Source organism: Tachysurus fulvidraco, chromosome 13 (genome assembly GCF_022655615.1).
Source record: "Tachysurus fulvidraco isolate hzauxx_2018 chromosome 13, HZAU_PFXX_2.0, whole genome shotgun sequence".
Classification (NCBI taxonomy): Eukaryota; Metazoa; Chordata; class Actinopteri; order Siluriformes; family Bagridae; genus Tachysurus; species Tachysurus fulvidraco.
In genome coordinates, this window is record NC_062530.1 from 23,054,840 (window position 1) to 23,078,871 (window position 24,032).

At 38.3% G+C, this 24,032-nt stretch overlaps 1 protein-coding gene across 8 annotated transcripts in view; it reads left to right on the top strand.

Moving 5' to 3' along the window:
* kirrel3b (kirre like nephrin family adhesion molecule 3b) overlaps positions 1-24,032 on the top strand; it is a 215,831-nt gene that overhangs the window by 122,076 nt on the left and 69,723 nt on the right. For all 8 annotated transcript variants that reach the window (XM_027161716.2, XM_027161718.2, XM_027161717.2 and 5 more), the window contains exon 2: positions 22,677-22,826. In XM_027161716.2, the coding sequence (XP_027017517.2) occupies positions 22,677-22,826 (150 nt within the window). The remainder of the gene's footprint in view (positions 1-22,676; positions 22,827-24,032) is intronic.

A 24,032-nucleotide genomic window follows, 5' to 3' on the forward strand; every position in this document is an offset into this window, starting at 1 on the left:
AATACAAAAAACAATACTGATTGTTGTGTCTGTTAGAAAAAAGTCAACAAAAAGTTTGGCCTCATCACTTTTTACTCAATTAAACATTTCCATACTTTCAGAAAGAACCACTTTCAGAATTTCCACAGCCATTTCAGAAAGAACACATCATGGAATCTGTCGCTCTTCGTTTTCGTCCCATCCTGCTATGCTCTTACACTCGCAACATGACCTTCTCAATTCTGTGGAAGAGAAAGCAGGCAGGCGACCGTAATTAAACGGAAAAAAAATACAGCTGCTGACGTGGTGTGCCATCTGCCTAACACTTCTGATGGGATTTAAAGAGATGTGCGTGCTAATGAGTCGCCATGCTAGTGTGACGAGAGATTTGAAGGGTAAAGTGTGATGGATGGAGGGAAGGATGGCAGAAATATCAGATGGATGGAATGTGTTTCCGTGGAACTCGAACCAGCCATATTGATATCGAATTTCCTCCTGATGTTGTAGTGTCTCTCATTTGCATGAAATCAGCAAGGAATAAAACATAACAGGACTCGCAGTTATGGGAAATCGAAGACGGGTTGGTCCATTAGGTCTAATAGGAAATGTATTCATTTCTTAGAGCAGCATTTCACAAAGTGTTTCATTTCTCTTATATTACAGCAATTAACCGACAATTAACAAATGTATTATTTATAATGTCTTTGATCTGCACTTCATGTTATTGTACATCATACAAGTCTCTGTGAGTGATAAAACAGATAAAACCTTTTAGCTACGCTCTTATATATTCGCTTATATATTATACAGCCTACTGCCACTCTCAGGTGAAAGGAAAGATTGAAACAATATGCTTTCAAGCAGGCTACCTATTATAGTCTAATAAGGAAACCATGAGACAGTTAACATCTGTCTGCGGGCCTCATTTGGCCCTCGGGCCGGACTTTAGCCTAGTCCATCTAGGCGTGTTATACCTTTTTAATCTTTTTAAATGTATTCCCTCTTCAGTCTCAATAGGGAGCTTGAATGAAAAGCCCAGGCAGTAGAACAACCCTCAACCACTTACTGTAGTGTGATAAAGACTCTCACTCACTTCCTCTCACTCTCGCTCTGCCATCTAGCTTTCTTTCCTACACGGCCTACATGCACTTTGCAAATGCATTTCCAGAGGGCGAAGGTGTCTTATCACATGAGTTACAGCTTTGCGACAGCTTAATTTTGAGCTTTTTCGTGGCGTGCCAGGCTGTGCCTGGTCCAGCCTAAGCTGTGTTAATTGGAGGCTGAGCAACGGGTTATGACACCTGCTGTCAGCCACACTGGGACTGCCTGGGTCACTAACTCAGGTGTGGACAGGTTTGTGCAAGTTGTGACATTTTAATTACCGGCGGAAAAAAATAGGAAAAAAGGGAAAGCCAGGTATGTGTGTGTGTGTGTGTGTGTGTGTGTGTGAGAGAGAGAGAGAGAGAGAGAGAGAGAGAGAGAGAGAGAGAGAGAGAGAGAGAGAGAGAGAGAGAGAGAGATCAAGGTCATTTCCTAGCCTTTGTATTTCACCTTTAGATTTTTGCTATGTGTTATTTTCATGTATGGTTAATGTATTCAGTCTTTTCACACTCTTTTCCCTCCTGTCCTCTCACTTCTTCTTCCACTTTGTTTAACAGATCTTACAATGGTTAAATATTATCACTGTATGAACTGCAGACTGTTTAATGATTAGACTAGAAATGATCTTTTAATTGTTTGAACTAATCCTACTATTATACGATATAGTTTTAGGGGAGATTTGGTTCTCCATCAGTGGCAGTCAGTCTGGCCATCAGTTTCATTTGTTAAAAGATTTTATATACTACCTTCAAATCAAAATTATTTAACATATGTCAAAGAACTGGGGGGGGGGGGGGGCATGGTGGCTTAGTGTATAATATATATAGAGTATAAGCTTTATAATATATAAGTGAATATATAAGAGCGTAGCTAAAAGGTTTTATCTGTTTTATCAGCACGTTTGTCTCACACCTCCAGGGTCGGAATTCGATTCCCGCCTCCACCTTGTGTGTGTGGAGTTTGCATGTTCTCCCCGTGCCTCGGGGGTTTCCTCTGGGTACTCCGGTTTCCTCCCCCGGTCCAAAGACATGCATGGTAGTTTGATTGGCATCTCTGTAAAATTGTCCATAGTGTGTGAGTGTGTGAGCGAATGAGAGTGTGTGTGTGTGCCCTGCGATGGGTTGGCACTCCGTCCAGGGTGTATCCTGCCTCGATGCCCGATGATGCCTGAGAGAGGCTCCCCGTGACCCGAAGTAGTTCGGATAAGCGGTAGAAAATGAGTGAGAGAGAATGTCAAAGAACTCCAAAGTATTGTTTAATATACATAGGCTCGTAATGACCTACCAAGTTTGGGATTGACCCCATAAAGTAGATGGAAGACCACAAGTCTCAGGAACCAAATAAAGAAGGGCTGTTATATTACAAAACACTGTTATTGCACATTGTAAATGTACATTTTAGGATTTATTGCACATCATGTTTAATCTTTCAAAGCCATGTACAGTACCACCATGCCCTTCTAATGTCAATGTCACCACTGGGTTAATTATATTTCAAATACAATGCCCAAATACCATGCTAAATAAAATGCTAAATTGTTGTCCTTGAAAGTGACAGACATAATAGATGGTGGCTGACAATAATTATAGATAGAATACGAGCAGCAATTGTATATCTACGTAGTCCTGATAATATGGCCAGTAAGTATATGTACAAGGTTGCCATACTTGACAATATTTATACTCCTAATACGTGTTTTGTTGGGCACATGCTTAACAATGGGAAGGACATTCTCAACTTTAATAAATACAAATATACAAAATTTAGATCCGTTAATTAAGCCTTGTAAAGAACATTCATAGTTGTGCAATCTCAGCTGCCTTACTGAATATAGTTAAAATACACAGTATTTATGATACGCGTGGATATGGATAGAAACTGTCAGGAGTGCATCAGTCACTGTGGCGCTCTGCCAGCGGCTAGAGGGACCTGCGAAGAAAGAGAGAGTCTGACAGCCTGGGTAAAGGTCACTCTGTTGGAGCAGGATTCATGTTCACATAAGGCTTTGTCAGACCTTTAGACATGAGTGTTTGATCTGTTATCTAGCCTACAGCTGAACATAGGGAAGGGCAAATCTCGCCACAAATGTCCTTACTCTGTAGATGGTGATACTCAGTAGTGTCTTGGTGTCTCAGGTATCCAAAGAATAAAATAATCTAGCTGGATAAAGATTGCACAGGAAATGCACTCATCATGGTTCTTCGAGGACCTGGAAAGCAGATCCTAAAAAAATTGGATGGAACAAACTACATTTCTCTAGAGTAAACATGGCTCGTGCTGCATATTAAGGGCTGGATCAGAAAAGCACGGACTTGCCAAGGAGAGGCACAGCCAAAACAAAAGGAAGTGCATTCTGGGAACTTGTTTCAGTGGGCCAAGGGTGGACCACATGCTCTGGTAATGAGGAATGGCAGGCATCTAGAGAGATGGGATGATGGCATGGTTTTCCTTCCTCTCCTCAGCAGTGCGATGCCCCAACAGCGGCTGCTTGGCGCGCCGTAGCCAGGCAGTATTCCCAGAGCGCCCTCATTAAAGCCAAGTGCCATTCTATAAACATGGGCGCTGGTTCTAGTGGCTGTTTCTCCATCACTCTCTCTGTCTCTCTCCTCTAATCAACTCTGATATAGAGTGCCTTCGACTCAAAGGTGTTGGTGATGTGTTAATGAGATCGGAACAACAGAGCCTTCCTTGGTCATATGGGTTCTGCTTCTGTTTTCATTTATTTATTCATTCATTCATTCATTCATTCATTCATTCATTCATTCATTTATTTATTTATTTATTTATTTATTTATTTATTTATTTATTTATTTATTTATTATTATTATTATTATTATTATTATTATTATTATTATTATTATTATTATTATTATTAAGCTTTAATTAGCATCAACTCTGGCTGGGATAGACAGCTGGTGAATCTCAGTGGCCTGCTGAGCTTAGCAGCATGGCCAATCTGAAACACTGCTGGAGTATCATGAGGCCATCACTGCCAAATTTATACTCCTAATACGTGTTTTGTTGGTTTTTAGTTTAGAGTAATTTAGCATTGAGTTGTGTGTATAATGAGGAATTAATAATGAAACTGGGCACATTAGTAATCTGTATTCAATTCTTAATCTTCAATAATAATCATCAAACTTAATATTTTGTGGCTACCTTAAATGTACAATTGCGATTTGCTGAATAATATAAAAAGTTGGAAGCCATATTGTTAAATTCTGTCATATTTGCAGTGATTATCAATTCATGCAGGAATATATAAATATCTAATATATTTTTTGGGCTGCATTTTCTATTCCACTTTATTTTATTTTATTGTATTTATTTTTGGGAGGTGGGGTGTGGTGGTGGTTTAGATGCTCAAAAGAAAACCACCTCTACTAAGGAAAAACCTGCCATCCACAGAGGCATAAATTACACAGATGTGATTTTAATAATTTCAGTAGAGAGCAAAAATTAGCATTAGCAACTTTAGAAAAACCTGTCTCTGAAGCTGGAGTAACATTCCCTGCATTAATTCAAATCAATGCATTTGTTTAACGCTTTTAACAATGGATATTCTCTCAAAGCAACTTTACAGAAGTATGGAAACATAAAAAGTTTTTAAAGTTTAAAATTAAGTTACTATTTATTTCTAATATCTATCCGTAATGAGCAAGCCGGAGGTGATGGTGGCAAGGAAAAAGTCCCTGAGATAATATGATTAAGAAACCTTGAGAGGAACCAGGCTCAGAAGGGAACCTAATTCTCATCTGTGTGACACTTGACAGGAAATAATGTAGATTTAAATAATGTATTTTTTTACAAAAGTTTATAGTTTAGTGGAATTGTGCAATGAAGAACTCCAGGAAATAATACTGTATATCAGTGTAATTTTTGAGTTCATGACTGATTTAATGTTAATTCCCTACTGCCAAAGTCTTCAAATGTTCACAGATGAAGATCCGTGCACAATAGTTTTCAACAAACACCAGTTCACCAAACACTCTATACCCATGAACCCTCCAGATCCAGAATATTCCCTTTAGCCATAAGCAATTTCTCAAAAGAAGGAAAAACACTAAAAGAAAGAGAGAGGAGAAACGATTATCCAAGATTTAGAAGAAAGGCATATTTACATGATTTGTCTATAGACATAATACAGCTTGATAATGCAGCTCAAGTGCTAAATAATTAATAGCTATTTTCAGTGGAAAGATAATACTTAGCTCTGATGTACTGTAGAAAGTCACACATTCTTTTCTTCTTTCCTTCAAATATCCTGAGGTTGTTATCACTTCATAATTAAAACTGACTATTATTTACTTCCACGAGGCGACTATTGTTTGTCTCAAGCTAATTTAATAAAAGTGCCTTGATCCGTGACTTTGCTCACATACTGTAAGTAGAGTCCCTGCTTTGTTGTGATCTATATTTCGTTGACTCATATTGTCTATCTTTCCTAAGAAAATTATTTCCTTTTTGATCAAAAGCTTTAGTCAAGAACCCTTTGCCACAGAACAAAGTGCAATGAGACCAGCTCTCCAGGGTTCAGAAATTCAACATGATAAATAAAACAAACTAATGTGTCCAGATCTCAGTGCCATGCTTGCGATGTTAGCAGGACTCCTATCAGCATCAGTGAGACTCTGCAGGATTCAGAGTCCCATAGTGCGCTTCACTAGTATGTGGCACAAGGCTTTCACTTCATCAGTCTCTCGTTTGCAATCAATGCTTCAGGCTGTTAAGCGCTGTGACTACGGTGTCCAAAGCAGCTGTGTTCTTTTGGTGAGTTTGCTAATGCACTGTAAAGGATGTAAAATATACACACACCAGCATTTTCCCCCCAGTTCTTTCTCTCTTTTTCAATTGCTTTTTTTTTTCCTGTTTGAAACCCCTTTCAATGATGTGAAAGCAGATGCTATTTTATAGCCGCTGCAAAGCTCCAAAAATATAACACTTTAAAATGCAAATTTGGATTTGATCAAGTGGCATTTGGTAGATACCCATAACTGTAGGTTATGGAGAAACTCAACAATTTTGCACATGTTGTACATAATAAGGGGACTTAGTGCAAGTTTAAAATGGGCTGGAAGATAATTTGGAAAGTGAACTCAGAATATTTGGAGCCAGAAATATTTTTGTTATTCATTGGATATTATTGAGTTCGTTTCAGCTATGGCATCAGAGTTTTATTGTCAGATCCGGGTGGCTAAAGAGCTTTCTATTTCAATCACAGATCTGCTGTAGTCCTTGAAATTTCTTTGTGGTTTATTGTATTTACCATCAAAGATAGAAATCTATCCTGAATTTACATCAGTGTCACTTAGACATCTGGTGTCGAGGCAAACCTCAGTTAGTAAGTAAGTCTCTCTCACTCACTCTCACTCATTTTCTACCGCTTATCCGAACTTCTCGGGTCACGGGGAGCCTGTGCCTATCTCAGGCGTCTTTGGGCATCAAGGCAGGATACACTCTGGACGGAGTGCCAACCCATCACAGGGCACACACACACTCTCATTCACTCACACACTCACACACTATGGGATATTTTCCAGAGATGCCAATCAACCTACCATGCATGTCTTTGGACCGGGGGAGGAAACCGGAGTACCCAGAGGAAACCCCCGAGGCACGGGGAGAACATGCAAACTCCACACACACAAGGGGGAGGTGTAATATCTTAAAATATTAGTTGTACTCCGCTAAATGGGTCTTATTTGTAAACGTGCATACCCTATCTGTTTATACAGATATACAGATATATAAATCTGTTATACAAAACTGAGACTGTTGGTCAGATGCTGTGGTCCGCTGGGCTTTACAGCATATGATGCAGTTGGGTATTTGTTCAGCCATGTAAAGACATGTCTAAACTGTTCAGTGCTCTCTGTCACCACTCCCACCACCATCATCTCCACTCCTTTTTTATGCTTTTAAAGAAAAGCACCAGAATAACACTCTCTCACGTAAGACGAATATATCCCATATCCATCCCAAAAGACACCTCATCCTGGAAGTATGCCATAATGTGTCTCCTGCCTCCAGGACAGCAATTTCATGTTCTCCAGCACTCACACCTTTCAGATAGAGACTCTCTGTCTCTGCCTGGTCCATAATAACACACTCGCTGACATATTACTGCCAACACTACTGGTTACATGTCATGTAATGGAGGTGGAGGAGTCCTAGGTTAATACACTGTCTTTTACTGCATGTGATAAAATGCATGTGTGTATATGCATGTGACAGTTTTAAAAAAAAGTAGTCTGGATTGTGATTTAACCTGGCACTGGCTGGTGGACAGCAGCTTCTCAGAAATCAAGGCTAAGTGTCAGATTCATCAGAGACTCAGCAAGACAGCGCTGATTGGAACAAATCCTTATCGGTCTTCAGTGTCAGCTGTCATCCACCAAACCACGAGCCACTCAAAAAAGGACAAATATTTTGATTAGCAGTCAATCCTGATGTTGCCACAGACATGCAGGTACAACCAAGTGAGGGATTTGAACATGAGGGAATAGATATCTCAGTAAAGATAATGACGGGGATAAGGGAAAGGGATGTGGTCAAGGAGTTAAATCTGCATGGATATTTTTGGAATGGATTCAAGCAGTATTATTCAGAGATACCTAGTAATAATGAGCCAGAGTGTCTGGTATAATTGCCATGAGTGGTGGACAGACACAATGTGCTTTATTTAAAAAAAAAAGCAGTTCTCAAAACAATCCCCAGACAGAACATCAGGCAGTTGGATAAACAAACAGAAGTCAAACAAAGTAGACAAAACAGGCAATGCAAGCAGTACAGAAACATCAAAAACAAAACGCTGGAACTAGACATCACAAAGAAATGAGTAAATAGACTATTTTAAGCTCGACTGTACTTAAAAGTTTTGTGTTTAATTTATTCGCTGAAATTAGTCAGACAATAAGCAGTAGCCTGACAGTTTTTGAGCTTCTTGACAGCTATACAGTTTGTTACTCAATTCCTATACCAAAAATAAATCTGTGCAATATCTGTGAGTGTGTGCGTGAATTTTGTGTTTATTAGAAATGGTGCGATTTTTTTATTTTTTTTTTAATAAACTTACATATCAAAAATGGAAAAATACGTGTAGGTGTAAACATCTAGGTGTTAACAAGTCATAATAAATACAATACATGTTAATTCACCATACGTATTTCTTTTTTATTTAATCTCTTGCTTTTTTTATGTTATTTTAGACAGCAGTTTTTTTTATCTTTATTTCTTTACTTGTTTGACAACTGTAATCATTTTGCAGTGAAATACACTGATAGACTAACCCACTACACTACACTTATCTTCCCTCTATTGAAGAACAAATTCTTAAACAAGCTTCAATGTAACACGAAGATGCTGAACAGATAGTGAGAGCCTTGTGGTTTCACGGTATAGAGAATATAACAGCAATCCAATATGACGGAATTGACCAATGCAACCGCATCGCTGAATAACTGAAAGGATGTGACGGTAGATTTTCAGTCTCTTCTCCCCCCATTGTTTTAATTTCATGATGGAGTCCCAATTTTATTTTATATCTGAGAAATGGGTTGTCACATAAAGAATGTGAAAAAAGCACTTTTCTACTTAGCAGACTCATAAATCAGCACGCAAAGCACGGCTAAAGAACTGTTCTAGACATTTTACAAGTTTGAATGCCCCACCGCTTCTGTCTTGTTCGTCCCAGAGCATTTTAAACTTAATTATTTCCAAGCTTTCCAGGAATAAAAAATGAATGGCAGACCTAGGAATTTGTTTAGAAGGAACTCTCCGGAGGCTGGAAAAAATGCACTTCTTTAATTGCTGATACAATTTATCTTAACTATTTGCCACATCCCTGTTCGCCATCTCCTGTCTCCCGTAACAATTAAATGAAGCTAACAAATCATCGGGCTTCTCATTTTTAAGTGGATAGGGACTAGAGAAGCCCAAATAGGGCTGGCTAATTTGTTATGTCTTAATTTCACTTCACAGCATTAGCCAGGAAAGCTGGAATATAGTATAATACGTCTTTGTAGTATAATAGTTTTTATAGTATAATACGCCATCCATAGACAAAAGAGACGTGAAGAAACTGACGCAATTAACCAGTTTGCAGGAATAATAATATGATGAAATTCTCTCTGTCACTCTTTCTGTGATGGGGCACCTTAGAAACTGTCTTGTCCTGTACATCATTTTTCTTGACAATCATTTCTTATCAGTTTACTTACAGACCTCTGGCTACAGAAGCCTTGTTCCTCAGATGATATTTTTGCGCCTGCCATCTCGTTAGGTTTAAAATTTTACACATATTAAATACTTTCCTCACATCTTCTGCTATGAAAATCATCCTCATGGGGCTTTTTAGCTCATGACACTTTGATCTGCCTTTATATTTAATATTCATCAAAGCAGTAGAAATCTGTGAATCAGAGTTCATGTGAGGTGAAAGTATACTTTTAGGTTCTTCTGTTTACTGCCAAATGTCAGTCATGCATAAAAAGAATTGAAATAAGAAATAAACTTTTTTTTAATATAAAATGATTTGGCAGGTCTATGCATATTGACATACATATACAAAAGTATGTAAACACCTAACCATCATACCTATATGTGATTCTTCCCCAAACTGTTGGCACAAAGTTGGAAGCACACAATTGTATAAAATGTCTTCGTGTGTTGTAGAGTTTTCTTTTATCTTTAATGGAACTAAGAGGCCCAAACCTGTCCAAGCTTGAATGTGCTCCTGAGCACAAAGTGAGCTCCATGAAGACATGGTGTTGTTATGACTCAATCTAGGGTTGGGAAGCACAGTGTGAGGAATGGCAACAGGGTTATACTGTATGTAGCAGATGGACAGAACATGGATTTGATGCCCCAGAGTCAGCAGAAATGACACACATTACACAGCAGTGAAATCAAGTTGATATATTGTGATTGTGGTATATCCAGCACAATAAACCTGAGAAACAGAAACACTCTGGATTAGGGAACAACTAGCCTATACACACAAAACAAAAAGGAACGAAACGAAACAAAAAAAAGAAAGTTGCCTTCCCTAACCTCTTTTATCAAGAAACAGAGACAAGTAAACACTTTCCAACAAAAATGGCAGTCACACGCCTTCTGCCAGTGATGTACGTATATACTGTACAGTATGGATATTTACACACAACGTTATACGTTATTAACACAAATGTAGCCAAAACTGAAACAGGAATGGAGGGAACTGATGTTTCTGAAGTTGATGCTCCTGGTACTGGCTTCCGTCACAGCTTCATACAGTTGACATTATTCATTATTGATGTCATCTTGTGGAAGAAGTGTTGGAACATCAGGAAGCCCGGGCTGGAGTACAGAGTGAACCTGGAGAACTAAGCACACACAAACAGCACAGAACACATGGCACAACCTGTACCTAAAGTTTGGAGTCGAAGAACTCGAGTGTCCTGCCAAGAGCCCTAAATCTGTCTCAACCCCAGTAAATACTTTTAGGATAAACTGTAACAAGGACAAACCAGACCTCCTCAACTAAAAGTCACCTCATCAGACCTCATCAGTGTCTGATCTCACTAATGCTCTTGTAGCAGAATGAACAAATATCCACACTAAAAATTTCAGCAGAGGAAAGCATTCCCAGAAGAGAAGAACGAAGCTTATTATAACAGTGATAAATCTGGAATAATGCGCTCAACAAGCCCATATGGATGCGATAGTCAGACATCTACATACGGTACTTCTGCCTATATACAGTAGTGTACAGTATATAACAGAACAAGGCACCTTTAAACATGTATAAATCTTTATCTTTACAAATCATGAATGCTTCCAACACTGGTTAATGTGTCTCATGTAGCCCTCCTTTGCATATCACAACCTGATAGATATTGTAACATAACAATTTTCATATTCATATTCAATATGAATTAAATTCCAAATACAGATTTCAACTTTATTTGATTTCTAACCAATCCCAGAGACAGGTTTTGAACTTTTCCCAAAGTTGCATATTGAAATGAATTGCCTTAACCTTTAATTGTAGGGTGACTGCTTTTCAGTCTTTGTTGCAATCAAACATGGTTCTATTTCTAATTCACAATTTCGGGCTAGACATAGGATATATGCAACATATTTGAGTAGACATGTGGACATGACATTCTATTACATTTATAAAGTAAAACAGATAAAAATGTTAAATGTGAGGTGTCCACCACATAAGTCCATATGTAAGCTGTTATTACAGAAGTAATAGCGCATTAGAAAAAGCACATATAAATAAAGCTGTGATTTGAGTTGCATTGTCAAGGCTGCTTGAAACAAGTAATCTTCTGATCACTCAGAATGAACCATTCATCAGCGCTCTGGAATTTTAATCAATAGGGTCGATCTTTGGAGAAATACAGCTGCCTTTTTTGCTAGTGAAGCCAACGAGAAGTTAAGACGAGATATTGTTTTGTACTCTGACTAGAATAATATGCAATTCTATTTGAAAAGTAGTTGCCTTGGAAACCAATCCTTTTTCCCCCATGATTCTCAAAATAAATGGTGTTTGTGTGTGTGTGTGTGTGTGTGTGTGTGTGTGTGTGTGTGTGTGTGTGTGTGTGTGTGTGTTGGTGGGGTTATCAGATTACTACACAAATGTATTTCCCTCATCCACTGAGTATACAACGAACAACTCATCAAGTTCTTATAACCATTGGCAAAAAAAAAAAAAAAAAAAAAAGAAGATTAATAAAACGCTTTGACACAAAGCCATTTATGGTTATGAGGCCTGGGAGCAGTTTTTGGTCTAATTTGATCAAATTTGGAGGAACGATACAGGCCAAAACAGATTCAATAACAGTTTATGGTATTTTATGTTTCTGTGAATACTGAGCTTTTTTTCTTCTCACAGAGGATTATGTGAAAGATGCCCCACCCAACACCCCCACCTTTCCCACTCATCAACCCCAAGGCCTCTTGCAGCTACCGTTTGTCATTTTTAGGACTCATCATCACCGGTGATCCGTCTTGATTTTGCCAGGGAAGCGATACCGTTGTGTGTAATGCGCTGTGCTACTGGAGGCATAAATGTGGTATCTTGCTTACTCGCTAATCTTTATTTCACTTGTTTGCCTTGTGTTTGCAATGATGTAGACAAATCTTCATTAGAGCCCGAGCCATCATATCGCAATCGGGGCGGCCGGGACTAGATCGTATCGGCTTATTTGTTTTTTAGTAGAGTATGCGGAACGGGAAATGAGCTTGTACGTTCGGATCAGGAAAAATGAAGACCACCTCTACCAATCAAACACACACACACACACACACACACACACACACACACACATAAATCTTGTCTTACATTAGGCATGCTGTTTCCAGAGTGTTTATTTGACTATTAGACCATTGTTGCCAGCTGTGCCTCAGTGAGCCAATGTGTCTCTAGCGATAAAATCCTGACGGTTGGATTTTTTATTAATTAATTAATTATTTTAAGCCGGTTAAGACAGGTTGAACCTTTCCAGTCGATTATAGGCTATACTGTAATGTATACACCCACACTGCATATGTCTGGCAGTCTGTCACAGCACATCAGTAAAGAAAAGTACAAACCAAAATTGATGAAACTTTTTCTGACAAGATTCGCTGACAATAATTTTCTCAGAATATTCAGGGACAAAGAGATGTTCTTTTAATGTAGGCTACTTTCTTACACTGTGATAATATTGTGATCTCCTCATGCAGTGAATGTCAGGCTTTGATTATTGTTGGTTTCGCTACATACTGTTGTGAAATGGCCTAATTAGTTCAGTTTGTAATCAGATACCTGCTGTCTAAATATCTGCCTCATCACATTATCAAAACAAATTAGAGATTTAAAGATAAGAAAAAAACAACAACAACAAAAAAAAAACGAAAAAATTCACCATGTTTAAAGTGGGGACATAACACAAGACTTTTTTTTTCTTAATTATAAAGTCGGTGATTCTTTAAGACTTTTTTGTTCCCTGCAGTCGGCCTTTCCTAGCTTACAAGTCTCCTATAATGAACTACATACTGTACGTTTATGTCTGTCTCTAAAGCAATCCTAAAGTTTGTGCTGTTAAGAAAAACTCTAAAATAAGCTAAGAGGAACAAGGAACACAATTACTAAATTAAAGTTCTTGACTTATTTGTATTTCGCAAAAGTTTAGAGGTGGCTTTAGGACTTTAAAAAGTATCGCGTATCAGAAACGGATATGATTCGTACGTTTTTTTGTTTTTTTGTGGGTTTTTTTGCCAAAAATATAATACGTTTAATAGATTTTGGAAATAAATGGTGCAAAGGCGCAAACCGTATTTTATGCATGAGACATTTGCCTTGGGTTAAGCACCTGAAATGTCACCAACTCATCCACTCACATATTAATGACTTCCATCTGAGCCAGCGCTGATAGATAAATGAGATGTGAAATGCACTTGTGGCAGTGACCCCCACTTTCTGATATGAATTATCACTCAAAGGTCAAGCAACTCATAACTGACCCTGGGTATATAATAAATGATGCATTTCTCAGTATTTAACTAACTAACTAACTAACTAACTAACTAACTAACTAACTAACTAAATAACGGTAAATCTCATGAATTAAATACTATTCAATTCAGTTTCACTTCATTTTCGTTAACGATTGATCTTGTCTCAAATCAGCTACGGAACCATAAAAACACTAAAAATTGTAAAGTTTAAAATAAAATACTATTTATTTCTAACTCACGGAAATGTTAAGTGAACGAACGTACGCTCGTTGTCCACTTTATAAGAAACACGTGTAAACGTACACATCCATGGAATTGTCCAATCAGCTAATCATGTCTCACAATGCTGTGTATAAATTCACACAGATGCTATCCAACAGCTTTAGGTAATGTTCACATCAAGTAGCAAAACAGTGACATTGATGTCCCTGATGTTTATTTATTCATGAATAATTTGTTTTAAATAATTTTAATATTTTTTAGACTTTATACAGAAAGCTTTGGAGAAACAAAAAGTTCAGAAAGGCAACTCAATGGCAACTCAAATACGCTTTACAACCGTGATGATCAGAAAAGCATCTCAAAAGACGCGACATGTCGAGCCATGAGGAGGCGGAGCTACAGTAGGAGAAGACCACATAGTGTTTTGAATCTGTCTGGAAAGAGCAAGAATCTGAGTCTACAGAGTGCACAGACTCTGGAAAAACCTTTCTTAGCCTTTTCCAGTCTTCCAATTAGTAGTTTCGATCCAGCTGCTAAGGATTAGATAATTTCCTGAGTGTGAGGGTATGCGGGTGTTCCTAATAAAATGGACAGTGAGCATATGTGTCTACTTTTTTTAGTAAACTTTTTTCTTCTCTAGTTGATGAACGCCTAGAGCACGTGCAAAAGCGACGGCAAAGAACTCATAATTCATCTCATCAGAAGCTTTTGGAATGCATGCTAATACCCTTCAGCTCCTACAGCCAGGCAAAAAGATTGATGAAACAAACAAATTTAAAAGTAATGCGACCTGGCACGATAAGAGCATTGCCTCTCGCTCTGAAGCTGTGCTAGTTAATAGATGTTCTTTCTCCGGGATTGTCAAATTAGTGATTGCACTGCAGATAATTAAGCGCGTCAATCACGACGTGGTACCTTGAAGCTCTTGCCGCCAGTGGATTAGGCGGATTTGGAGTGATCAAGGCCATGAGAATGGCTTCGTCTCTCGCGGGGAAGGGCGCTGGCGTAAATTTACCCTGTCAATCAGCCCTAGGCCCTGGGTGCCTAGCGCAAGGTCGAGCCAGCGGGCTCAGTAGCAGGAAGCGTGAGGTTGTGAGGATGTTAATGCCAGTTGGGCTGTGTAGATAATTCTTTATCATTTTCTGTAATTAAAGCAAATGAATGTTTTCTTAGTTGAGTTCCTAATAATTAAGAATTCCTGTGCATAATTACAGAGAAGCTTGTGATGTTTCATTCGATTTACACTTTTATGACAGATTTTAAACGTTTTATTTCCTTTTAAAACAAAGCATGTTAACACCTTTGCGTTCATTCAAATGAATCTCTTTTTTTATCTTTTATATATTTATAACTATGTTTAATGATGTAAAACCTAGAAAAATCTTTTTTGAGAAAAAAAAACAGTTGCTTCGTCATCAGTCTTTCGTTTTTTTGTCCGTTAAAACTACAAACAAACAAACAAACAAACAAATAAAACCGCTTGACATATTGCAGAGTAATGAAAAGCAGAACATTTTAATACCTCCATAAACAGCGCAAATTGAATACTGATTGTGACAAAGCACTGAATCTGGAGACTCCTTCCATTAAAGTTAAATAAATATCACCTTACAGAAAGCGTTTACATATCAAACGTCATATACTTTACTTTTCTTTTCTTTCTTTGTTACTATAAATGATAGATAAAATCATAAATATGATTATTTATACAGTTAATGTAAAAATCTAACAAATTCAGCAGCAAATAATTATATTCAATCAAATAATGATAGCTTTAAATATATTTGCACAAATCCACTTTGCCCTTTAAAGTGCACACACACACACACACACACACACACACACACACACACACACACACACACACACACACACACACACACACACATTTTTTTTATTTAATTATCAGAAAATTCATGTTCCCTTTTTGTTTAATTTCTACAAGAGCAAGCAGCTAAATGAAAGATTAACTGTTTGGATCTTTTATCGAAGCAAATTCATATTCACATTAAATTCAACCATCTTTCCTTTACTTCTAAATTAATCTATATGTACATTATTAATTAGAAACAATATATGATTTCTGTGCAGAGTAAATGTTCATTACGTGGCTAATCAGATGTTTATACACCTTTACTGCTGTTTTAGCTTCAGCTGAAAGGCATTTGAGAATGAGGGGAAAAAGTGGAGTAGTGAACGCTGCAGTCAGCAGGGATTGTTTCAACATTTAACACAGATGCGATTGGGAAAATTCATTTAGACTGAAGCAGGCCCTCATTTCCGACCGGCATTGGTGTTTACTCTGTTTATTAAGTGTGGTTGTCATTCGAGAAGGCCACATGGTGTCTCTATTTCAGAGAAAAGTGTGAATAAGTTTTATTGCATCTATAAAAGAGGCAAAAGATTATTACTACATTTATGACATTTGGCAGACACCCTTATCCAGAACGACTAACATTTTATCTATTTTTTTTATACAACTGAGCAATTGAGGGTTAAGAGCTTTGCTCATTGGACCAGTAGTGGCAGCTTGGTGGATATGGCATTCAAACTCACAACCTTCTGATTGGTAGAACTGAACCTTGACCACTAGGCTACCACATGCCCCACTACTTAAATAGATGGAGTAATATTAGATATTATAATTTAATAGTGAAGCTGTTAATGCCCTTCTGGCAGCATGCCATATTTTCTCTATAATACAAAACATGGCGTTATGTCTTTTTTACAATTTTTCTATTGGCCCACAAAGCTGACGCTTGCCAATTCACTGATTAACATGCATCTAGATGCTTTCCACATGCCTGGATTTCCTCTTCAGTTTATTTGTGTGTTTTGTCCAATTTGGACATTACCACTAAAGGTCCTTACAGATTACAAAGATACAAATTCAGGATATTTATTATACATTTTAAATGCATCCCTTAATGAGTGAGCCAGAGGTGATATTAGTGAGGAAAAAGCTCACTGAGACCTACTGTATGAGGAAGAAACCTTGAAAGGAACTAAAGGAAACCCATCCTCACCTGGGTGACACCAAGGAGTGTGATTATAAATCATTCCCCTTTTATAACTGTGTTTTATTATAGAACTTTTAAATGTATCGGAATAACATGATGTTTGTTAAAGATATCAACTGTTGAAGTGATGTAGAAGTATGTGAAGCTTAGTGTTTAAGGTGTTGGGCTACCAATTGGAAGGTTGAGAGTTCGATCCCAGCTCCACAAAGCTGCCACTCTTGGGCCCCTGAGCAAGGCCCTTAACCCTCAATTGCTCAGTTGTATATGTATATGTATATACAGCCAAATGCTGTAATTGTAAGTAAAGTGGCTTTTCTGTCGGCTTTCCCTTCCTCTCTTGTATCATTGAAACAAACTGATGCTATGAATAAACTTTAAAACCTTTGAGATTCTCACATCAACGTAGCAAAGCACTGATTAGCCAAAACGGTGTAAAAACTGATCAGATGACTAGATAAACCTGAACAAACTAGCAAGATGGTGGCAGTAACCAGTATGTTTGTTCTGGAATGAAACCGGAGATTTTCTCAAATTTGCCCTCTGCAGATTTTAAGTACAAAATTGTAGAGCAAACTGCAGCTTCATTAAGAGCAAACATTTAAGCAACAACAACAAGAACAAAAAAGACAGAGCAAGCAATTTCAGGATGTTCCATCATTCTATTGAGTTTCACTTCACTGCAACATGCTGTTTCTAATCCCTGCTTGAATACAACCGTGAAGTGCGATTCTATCAAAAAACGATGAGCAGATATTAACACGTTGTGCTCTTGCTTCTCATTTCTAACACTGACAAGTATCACAGTGAAAAAGAAAGCTGTGGATTGTGGGATTGTGGTGCATTACTTTGATAAGCCCACATGCTTTTATTAATACTCTTATAGATAGAAAAGGAGGTTTATAAAGCGGCACAATTCTTTTGGATGCATTTTAAATCGTTTTAATGCTCTTTGCTGTTTAAACTCTGCAGTCGTTTAAGGCACGCCGTGCCCTGAGGAACCCTTAGTTTGGGTCGAGCAGGAGAGGAGCCTGAGGGACTGGTGAAGTGTCAGTCTGCATCTTCCTCATGCCAAAACACACTCGAGAGCTGATTCACTTGAAAATGTGCAGGCTTCCACTTGGACACACACTCTGTCTACTGACAGAGAACACATTAGTTCTGGCGGCGACGGACATCTCTCTTCGCATGTTCCCTTGCTTAAAATATACCAAGCTGTCGGTTGGAATGACTTTGTTTATTTAGGGAAAGAGAGCGAGATGGGAAGAGTTATTGACAAGAGATCGAGGGACACTACTGACAAGAAGATAGCACTTTATCCTTGTAATAGTTATAACTTTTAACCTTGTATACAGTTAAAGTATATTTATACAGGCTTTTTTTTTAGCATCAAAGAGATTAAACTTTATTTGTTTAACTCTGTCACTAAAGTTAATCAAGTGCTAAAAAGGAAAGATGTATAAGCATTTAACGCTGTCAACACATGAAGTGTAACCTCCACACACACACATGCACACACACAAATGCACAGACAACTTGCCAATTTGAGCTTCTTATTTGCGCTCTCATACACACGATAATGTGCAGATCTGAGCCTGGGAGCATTCACGTGTTGGTTTCTCTCCTGCTGCTCATGTCTGCAGTGCTCATCTCTATGGTTTTACCAATTGGCTGTTAGAAGTGAGCATACTTCTCACTGCGCTGAGTGCCACGCTCAACTGGCATCACAGCTGGCATTCTTACAACATGACAGAGGAGGAGGAGGAAGGCTCAAGATATGGCCATCTGGGCAGTGAAGCAGAAGGCTCACAGATGCGACCGAGCTCAAAAAATGAGAGAGGTTTTCCTCTGGAGCTCATGGCACACTCTTCCTCTCAGTTTATACCCCGTCCAGGTGGTGTATACTGAACATGTCTTCATTGAGAGAAAAAAAATAAAGAAATAAATAAATCGACCATAAATGACTTCCGGGATCATTTTTCTAATTCAAAAGTACATACAATTAATAACATATTGATATTCATATTAATTGTAATGAATTGTTGTTCATTATCAGTGCTGATAATGGTGTCTAATGGATTTAGTTTTTACTTCATCTCTGCCTACACAGTGTGATGCAGCAGCGCTTTAATATTTTAGTATGTACATTATTTACATTTACCGCATTTGGCAGTATTTGATCTTATCCAGAGCGATGTAATAAAAAGTATTTTGAAGTCTTTAGGGATAAATACATTAACACTGGTTCACTAGGTTTCAGACTTAGGATACGATCAAACTATGACTCTTTTCAGGGATTTTTTATGTATATATTATTAATTAATTAATTAATAATCAATTTTCCAGAGATGCCAATCAACCTACCATGCATGTCTTTGGACCGGAGGAGGAAACCGGAGTCCCCTGAGGAAACCCCCGAGGCACGGGGAGAACATGCAAACTCCACACACACAAGGCAGAGGCGGGAATCAAATCCCCAACCCTGGAGGTGTGAGGCAAACGTGCTAACCACTAAGCCACTGTGCCCCCATATGTGTATATTAGAAAAAGGAAAATAAGTGCTAGTTTAAGTGTTCAGGATGTGGTAGGCCTTCACTTGTTGTTTGAAGATAGCCGGTGACTCGGCTTTTCTGACATCTAGGGGAAGTTCCACCATCTTGGTACCAAAACAGCGAAGAGTCCTGCTGTATACCTACCTTTTATCCTAAAGGATGGTTGGACCAGTGCTTCACTGAACCATATCGTTTACCTTCTCAAAGTTAAACTAAGGAACACAAAGTGAACATAGCCAAAAGGCTTATCTCAAAGCATTTGAAGAACTTTCATGCTAATCATGCTTGTCATGTTGTAAATCACTAACCAGCCCTGTCTGTGCTATAGCCCCTTCTCCTACTCCTTCTTAATGTCCTCTTTTCATCTTACAAGCCCATCTAACCTGTCTAGCTGGCTAAGCTAACCGGTATTGGTGATTTAGTGCCTGTTGTTAAGATTGATCTCTGTCCTCTGAGAATATAACAATGTGAATTTAAGACTACTGAAGCATCTTTTAAGCCTACCTGTAATAACTGAAGGCTAGTTTAATAGAGGCCTAGCTGCCTAGCTAGCAAGAATGGCAGAAAGCAATGGGAGTGATTCATGACTGCACCATGTCTATATATTTATATTGAACAAGTGCAGTACATCTGAAATGCAAAGCATCACCTCAGCTAATCTGTTCTGAATTAAAATTCACCTCAGAATCTCAGAGGAAATGCTGTAATTAGCCGTTACCCGCTATTAAAATAATTCCGCAAAGGCAGACGTTAATAAGTAGCGATGAGACGGTTTCCTGGTGTTCGTAGAGGTGAGGTAGCGGCTACCTAGGAAAGGGCCCTGATTAGACACGTCATAACTGTGAAGTAGAGGATGTGAGAAAGGAGTGGAACAGATTTCAAGCAGCGCTTTGAGGAGATAAAAATGAAGAGTTGTATTACTAGTGTCGTGTCCATGCACCGACAATTTTGACATTTATTGAATTAATAAATAAGGAGCATGGACGAAATGAGAGAAGGAAGGATATATATATATATTTTTTTTTACTGCTTCGCTCCAGGTATCACCTGACTTGGAGACATGGTAAACAAATCCTTTGCAAATAGTCTACAGCAAATATGTATGCACACAGACAGAAGAGCCATTAAAATTAAATAAATATTGCCACTTAAAGGCAAAGTCTAGTAGGCTTAAATGATGAAGTGTGCAATATATGCCATCATAATCCCGGTCCGTTTTTCGTATCTTGATTTAATAATAGGAAGGCAGATTGCAGGATCCGCCGGGGAGAATTTGTATAAATCAATCCGCAGACGTGTGTTTACCTCTTAACAAGCCTATCTATCACATCACACTCGGAGCAGGATAGAAGATGGAGTGACTTTTTGGGCTAATACAATACTTTAACACTACCATTTCTATGATCAATGACATGGTTATGTTATTTTAGCTCAACTAGAAAAGGTGGCTTCACCCCTTTTTTGTTCTTATCTATAGAAGTCTTGTTTTTCCACATGTCTTCTTTTCTCTGCTCAGAATCTGAAAAGGGTATAAGTAGCAATTGTGCTGTCCTCAGATGTCTCAGAGAAAGCTTAAATAACCCCAGCTTTGTCTTCAGATTGGGAAAAAAGGCTGATATTAGAGACGGCTGAACGGTTCAGCACCACTGCCATCAATCCGCTCCATTACATTTCTCTGCAAGCACGCGTTTTTCTATCCGGCTGAATCTGTATAGGAGTGACAAAACATAGGGCTCACTATTTCTTCATGTGTCAGTGTGTGAGACATAGTAATAAAGGCATGGTACAGTGTGAAATGAAAGACATTTATCCTAGTGCACTGGAGTGGCTCCATTTCTGAAAAGATACATGCATTTACACATCATATTTCCTTAACATATCACGCTGCAATTCCACAGGAAGAAAATGGCTCACATGATGTCTTGATGGTCCCCATTTCTAAAGCTTTACAGAATACAACCCCCCACTAACAAACCAACCCACCCACACCCCTTCAACATCTTCAAAGACAATATATAAAGTGAGGACTGGTCATTGTGAAGTTCAGGAATTCTCCTAGTTCTACATTATGACAGAACCACTTAGAGAACTTTACTGATTGAGATTACAGTCTCATAATTTCATCCATCCGATCATTATCACTTAACATTTCATCCTGGTCATGGTCACAGTGTGAGGTCAGAACACCCTACATGTACACATTTTTACACTGTTTCATGCCCTGGGGCTATTTCGCATATGCTTTCTATGCACTGGAATGTTGTAGGGACAAAAAAGTAGAAACCAGCGAAAACCCATGTGATCACATGGAGAACATGCACAGGGTTTTTTTTTATTTGTTTATTATGTTATACATTTTTATAGAATAAATTACATGGATTTTAATACAAAATCCTGTCAGTTTTAGTTACAATTTACTTTTTTATCTTCTTCTACTTCCACTTTTGGCTTTTCCCTTTAGGGGTCGCCACAGTGAATCATCTGTTCCCACCTAACTCTATCCTCGGCATCCTCTACTCTTAAACCAATTAACTCCATATCCTCTTTTAACACATTCATGTATCTCCTCTTGATTGAGCTCCATCTCCAACATCCTTCTACCAATATAACCATCTCCCTCCTCTGTACATGTCCAAACCATCTCAATCTAGTCTCTCCGACCTTGTCCCTAAAACAGCCAACCTGAGTCGTCCCTCTGATGTGCTCGTTTCTAATCCTGTCCATCCTCATCCCCCCTAAAGACAACCTCAACATCCTCATCTCTGCTACCTCCATCTCTGCCTCATGTCTTTACCTCACTGCTACAGTCTCTAACCCCTACACCAGATCTGCTCTCACTACTGTCTTCTATACCTTTACTTTAATTATTGCTGACACTCTTTTGTCACACAACACTCCTTAGACTTTTAACAATTTATTTTATTATATTATATGATTCTGTTTAATGTAATATATTGGACTTATTGCAGCCTCTTGTTATAAATACTAAACTTTGTTATTTTTTACTATAACCTTTGTAACTGACACCTTTCTTAAGAGGCATAAATAGCAAAAGACACCAGCTACAATCTCATGCAATGTACTCCACTAAGAATCAGTGAACATTTTATATGTGTGTGGCTCTCTGTTACATGGTGTTGACAGACAGGTGAGAGTCTCACTGCACCATTAACATGAGATATTAATTTTAATGACTTGAAGGACCTTTTCCGAGGGGAACATTTGATGGGTCTCTTGCAACTCTGAAATAGACGCAAGGTGTTTGAAATGTCACCCAAGTGTTTGACGGACACATTTTCCTCATTTTTTTTCCTAGGAGTCCTTGCTGTGTTTTCCCAGCAGCCCCAGGACTTGGTGGTAGTGGCTGGACAACCGGTCACTCTGCCTTGCTCTATTCCTGGGTACCGTGGAATTGTGCTGTGGATCAAAGATGGCTTGGCTTTGGGAGTTGGGCGAGACCTTTCAGGTAAGATTAACCCCAGATCCGTTACCAAATAAGTAATGAAAGGAAAGTATTGGAGCAGTGCTGTACATTTAGAATGTTAAAATGCACTTAATATAATTCTACATTTGAACTGGTGTAATGTATTTACCTTTATACAAGGGTACTAAACAGGTAGAGAAAACATCTTCCCTCAACAAAGAACCATTTAAGAACTTATTTTACAGCTTTTTATGTGTTGTCCTTTCATTTCTGTGTAGTCTTGAAGCCTCAGCCAGAATTTGTATGGAGGTGTTTTGTTTTTTATTTTACCCATTTTTGTCGATGCTATAGAAACCCTTGACCCAGACCCACTCATTTAACAGAAATTTTGATCAATCCCACACCCTCCCACAGGATGTTTAATTAATCCCACCCACTTCTGACAGAAAGAATGACAGAAAGTTATGGCCTAATGGTTAGAGAGTTTGACTCCAACCCTAAGGTTGTGGGTTCATGTCTCGGGCCAGCAATACCACGACTGAGGTGCCCTTGAGCAAGGCACGCAAATCCCCCCAACTGCTCCCCGGGCACCGCAGCATAAATGGCTGCCCACTGCTCCAGGTCTGTGTTCACGGTGTGTGTGTGTTCACTGCTGTGTGTGTGCACTTTGGATGGGTTAAACGCAGAGAACGAGTTCTGAGTATGAGTCACCGTACTTAGCGTATGTCACTTTCACTTTCACTTTCAATCCCAGCCAAAGTTTCCACCTACCCATTATCTTTTCTGACAAACTTATTGGTTCTATTTCCTTTAATAGAAACACGTCAGCAATTAAACCACCGTGTCCCACACCAGGACACAGGTCTTACAGACGATATATGAAGAAACACACTATGCAGCACAGTCTTTCTTTGTCCCTTGTGCTTGCCATCTAGTCAGTAATTTTCACTGACAAAAAAAAAAAAGATAAAATTACCCAGTACTATAAATTTTTGATGAATACCATATGATCCCAGAACCAAGGACCATTTCGACTATCAGCCTCAGATTTGAAGCTGGCGATATCTTTTGTTTAGGTTTATAATTAATTCCATACAGTAGTGCTTATTATTATTATTATTATTATTATTATTATTATTATTATTATTATTATTATTATTATTATTATTATTATCTACCTTTGAGCGATAGCATTAAACAAGACCAAAATATAGCATGTGAGCCTGTAAAGTACTTCGACTTCGCTAA